The 4,356-nt window shown below is 49.3% G+C and overlaps 1 protein-coding gene across 1 annotated transcript; it reads left to right on the forward strand.

Annotated features, from left to right (window-relative positions):
- Positions 1-517: 517 nt before the first annotated feature.
- Positions 518-3,724, forward strand: LOC148144365 (uncharacterized). The gene has a single exon (XM_087974678.1). The coding sequence runs from the start codon at positions 905-907 to the stop codon at positions 1,955-1,957; it is 1,053 nt and encodes a 350-aa protein (XP_087830804.1). The 5' UTR covers positions 518-904; the 3' UTR covers positions 1,958-3,724.
- The last annotated feature ends 632 nt before the right edge of the window (positions 3,725-4,356 follow it).

The raw sequence follows: 4,356 nt of genomic DNA on the forward strand, positions 1-4,356 counted from the left end.
GGGGAGTGTAGAACCAGAAGGTAATAGGTTTAAGGTGGGGGGAAGATGTAAAAGGGACCTAAGGGGCAACGTTTTCATGCAGAATGTGATGTGTGTAAGGAATGAGCTGCCAGAGGAAATGGTGGATGCTGGCATCTGGATGGGTGTTTGAGTAGGAAGGGTTCAGAGGGATATGGGCCAAGTACTGACAAATGGGACTAGATTGATTTTGGGTATCAGGTTGGCACAGAAGAGATTGACCGAAGGGTCTGTTTCTGTCCTGTGTATCTCTATGACTCTGGCTTTCTACTAACGTATGTACAGTTTCTCTCTGGTGTCGGTGTTAATGCTTTGATGTCTCCTTTCCCCCCACTTCCCAGGGGCGTTAATGTGAGAACCAAGAGAGAGTGAGATGGTGCTTTCAATTTTGTGGAATAACTAAAGAAAAGAACGTTCCCCCGAAAGTAGAAATGCTTGTTCTGAATTTCTACCCTGGACTGACACTGATGACTTTTGTAATCTCTTTTTACAGAGTATTTGGCGATCTGAGGATGGAAGTTTCCAAATTAACAGATGAAGGGCTTATGCCTGAAATATCGACTTTCCTGCTCCTCAGATGCTGTCTGACCAGCTGTGCTTTTCCAGCACTGACTGTTCAGTAACTACAGTCCTCACTTTGTTGTCAATGTCTGACAGTCATTCAATCCATCGAGACTGCAACAATGTTTGAATGTGATTCTGTGAGAAGGAGCAAAGCTTTTGGTTCCTGTTTGAGTACGTTTTCAGCATCAATGGGACTGGATAAAAGTTCCTACTGTTGCAGCGCACTTGAGTGTGAACCCAAAAACAGCTATACGGCCTGGAAAGAGGAATTCATGGTGAGGAGGGGCTCTATACACATTTGTGTACAGCTGAAGCTTTGGCCATGGAGAAACTTGAGGAATCCCACCCCGTGGAGGAATCATGGAAGTGTGGTGACTGCGGGAAAGGCTTCCGTGCTCCATCTGCCCTGGAGATTCATTGGCGCAGTCACACCGGAGAGAGGCCATTCACCTGCCCCAGGTGTGGGAAGGCCTTCAGCAATTCCTCCGCCCTACTGAGGCACCGATGGGTCCACACCGGGGAGAGGCCCTTCAGCTGCTCCGATTGCGGGAAGGACTTCAGCTATTCTTCTGACCTGAAGACCCACAGGCGGGTCCACACGGGGGAGAGGCCATTCCCTTGTTCCGAGTGCAGGAAGGGATTCACTCAGGTGGACAAGTTGCGGACGCACCAGCGGGTCCACACGGGGGAGAAGCCTTTCAGCTGCCCTGAGTGTGGGAAGGCCTTCAACGATTCCTCTGCCCTTCAGACCCACAAGTGGGTCCACACACAGGAGAGGCCTTTCCCTTGCACAGAGTGCGGCAAGATCTTCAGCAATTCCTCCTCCCTGCTGAAGCACCAGCGGGTCCACACAGGGGAGAGGCCCTTCAGCTGCCCCGAGTGTGGGAAGGGCTTTACCCAGGCGTCAGTCCTGCTGATCCACCAGCGGATCCACACAGGTGAGAGGCCTTTCTGCTGCCCTGAGTGTGGGAAGGGATTCACTCAGATGGGCAACTTGCGCACGCACCAGCGGGTCCACACCGGGCAGAAGCCCTTCATCTGTCCCAAGTGCGGGAAGGCCTTCAGCGATTCCTCCACCCTACTGAAACACCAGCGGGTTCACACGGGGAAGAGGCCATTCCCCTGCCCCAAGTGTGGGAAGGCCTTCAGCAATTCCTCTGACCTGCTGAAGCACCAGCGTGTCCACACGGGGGAGAGACCATTACCCTGTCCCGAATGTGGGAAGGGCTTCAGCGATTCCTCCGCCCTGGTGAAGCATCGGCGGGTCCACACGGGGGAGAGGCCCTTCAGCTGTCCCGAATGTGGGAAGGGCTTTACCCGGGCAGCCACCCTGCGGAGGCACCAAGGAGTTCACGTGCCATCGCAGGGGGATTGAAGGAGCGACTGTCGAGTGCCATTATGGACTGGGCTACCAACCCAGTTCTGGAACTCCCAGGTTTGAATCCCACCGCAGTAGATGGCGGATTTGGAATTCGGTCAGAAATCTGGAGGTCAGAATCTAACAATGAAACCATCGGGCGGGGAGGGGGGAAGCCCCATTCTGATTCAGTCACGTCCTTTTTAGGGAAGGAAACTGCTGTTGTGGCAAAGGATTCACTCAGTCGTCCCAGCTGCATCCTTTACCCGGTCTGGCCTACATGTGACTGCAGACCGACAGCAGTGTAGTTGACTCCATCTGCTTCCCCCCACTTCTTTCCCTCCCGGCAGATGGGCGGGGAGAGACTTACTGGGATACAGGGTCTGGGTTGAAATTGCTGAGTGAGACAATACTTCCTCGGGGTTACGGCTGTACCAAGGATCCAATTACAAAGTGGGGTGGGGTGCTTTGACCTTGAGCTGTTTACAAAGCAGCTACTTTTTCAACAGCTTTTTGCTGAGGTGATCTGGAGCTGTAACAAACTTGAGTCGCAATAAAGGTAACCTGAACTTACTGCTGGGCTCAGACTCTGAAAGCTTTGAGCTCCAACAGGTTTTTGTTTTAAAGCTGCTCATTTCTTTCAGCCTCCTGCACTAAGTTTCCAATGTCGTGTATCAGATGGAGCAGTGAATGAGTAGCTGGTATCGTTAGAAATTGTAAATTTTTCAGGAGTGTAGAGTGCGTCGTTTCATCAGCATTGTAAAGCTTACTGGCAGCACCGGGAGATGTGGGCTGTGTTCGCGAGATATGATGTGGAGATGCCAGCATTGGACTGGGGTGGATAAAGTTAAAAATCACACAACACCAGGTTATAGTCCAACTGGTTTCTTTGGAAGCACTAACTTTTAGAGCGCTGCTCCTTCATCAGGTAGCTGCAGAGCAAGATCATAAGACACATATTTTATTGCAAAAATCAGTGTCATGCAACTAATAGGATATATTGAACAAACCTAGAGTGCTGTTAAGCCATTCATCTTTTAGAATGGGTTGCAGTATCCCAATCTTGAATCAGACTGGTTCTATTTCCAATAGGAATTTATAAAATATTACATGGATTGACTGGCTGCATTGACTGCCTGCAGATTCTGTGCTTTTTGAGCAAAATTGTATCTATCTACAAATATAATTCTGCCAATACAAATTCACTCCATAGGGTTGTGTGTGCATGAGAGAGTGTGATTGTGTGCATGTCAGTTTGTGCATGCGAGTGTGCATAAGATTGTGTGAACATTTGGTAAAATGTGAGTGTGATGGAGTATAAGCCTGTGAGAGTGTTTCGGGGGGTGGGGGTGTGTGTACATGTATATGACTGAGAGAGAGAGCGTGTGTATGAGAGAGGTATGAATAAAAGCGAGCAGTTGTGTTTTGCTAAAAGAAGGGCAGGACTTGTACAGTTAATGGTAGGGCCCTGGGTCATGTTGTAAAACAGAGACATGGGGGAATTTAAGGTACATAGTTTTTTGAAAGTTGTATCACTGCTAGACAGGGTGGTTAAGAAGGCATTCAGCAGCATTGCCTCCAATGTTCACACCATTGAGTTGGGATATCTTGTTGAGGTACAGAATGTTGGTGAGGCCACTTTCCGGGTGCAGCTCTGGGTGACCCTGTAAGAGGAAGAATACTTCAAAGTTTGGGAGAAGATTTGTAGCTCGGGTGCTCGTTGTTGTGGTTCTGTTCGTCGAGCTGGAAGTTTCTGTTGCAGACGTTTCGTCCCCTGTCTAGGTGACATCCTCAGTGCTTGGGAGCCTCCTGTGAAGCGCTTTTGTGGTGTTTCCTCTGGCATTTATTGTGGTTTGTCTCTGCCACTTCCGGTTGTCAGTTCCAGCGGCCGGAAGCGGCAGAGACAAACCACAATAAATGCCGGAGGAAACATCACAAAAGCACTTCACAGGAGGCTCCCAAGCACTGAGGATGTCACCTAGACAGGGGACGAAACGTCTGCAACACAAATTCCCAGCTCGGTGAACAGAACCACAACAGGAAGAATACTATTAGAGATGGTTTGGTAAAGATTTACCAGGACTGGAGGGTTTCAGTTGCAAGGAGGGGACTTTTTTCACTAGAACACAGGAGGTTGAGGGGTGCGCTCGTTGAGACTTATAAAATCATGGAGTGGAGGTAAGGTGAATAGAAAGGGTCTTCTTAGTGTAGGGGAGCTCAAAGGTAGGAGGCATTTTTTTTAAGGTGTAAAGAGAGATGTAAAAGGAACCTGAGGAGCAACATTTTGACAGAGGGTGGTTTACATGAGGAATGAACTTGCTGAGGAAGTGGGAGATGCAGGGACAGCTACAGCGTTTAAATGACATTTGGATGGGTACATGAAAAGAAAGGTTTAGAGGGATATGGGCCAAATACAG

The sequence above is a fragment of the Chiloscyllium plagiosum genome, unplaced genomic scaffold, assembly GCF_037043375.1.
Source record: "Chiloscyllium plagiosum isolate Xiang-an unplaced genomic scaffold, Cpla_swu_hap1 HiC_scaffold_27, whole genome shotgun sequence".
In the NCBI taxonomy this organism is placed as follows: domain Eukaryota; kingdom Metazoa; phylum Chordata; class Chondrichthyes; order Orectolobiformes; family Hemiscylliidae; genus Chiloscyllium; species Chiloscyllium plagiosum.

Bases quoted from the DNA above. Each gene is read 5' to 3' on its own strand.
- LOC148144365 (XM_087974678.1), top strand. From the start codon at position 905: ATGGAGAAACTTGAGGAATCCCACCCCGTGGAGGAATCATGGAAGTGT.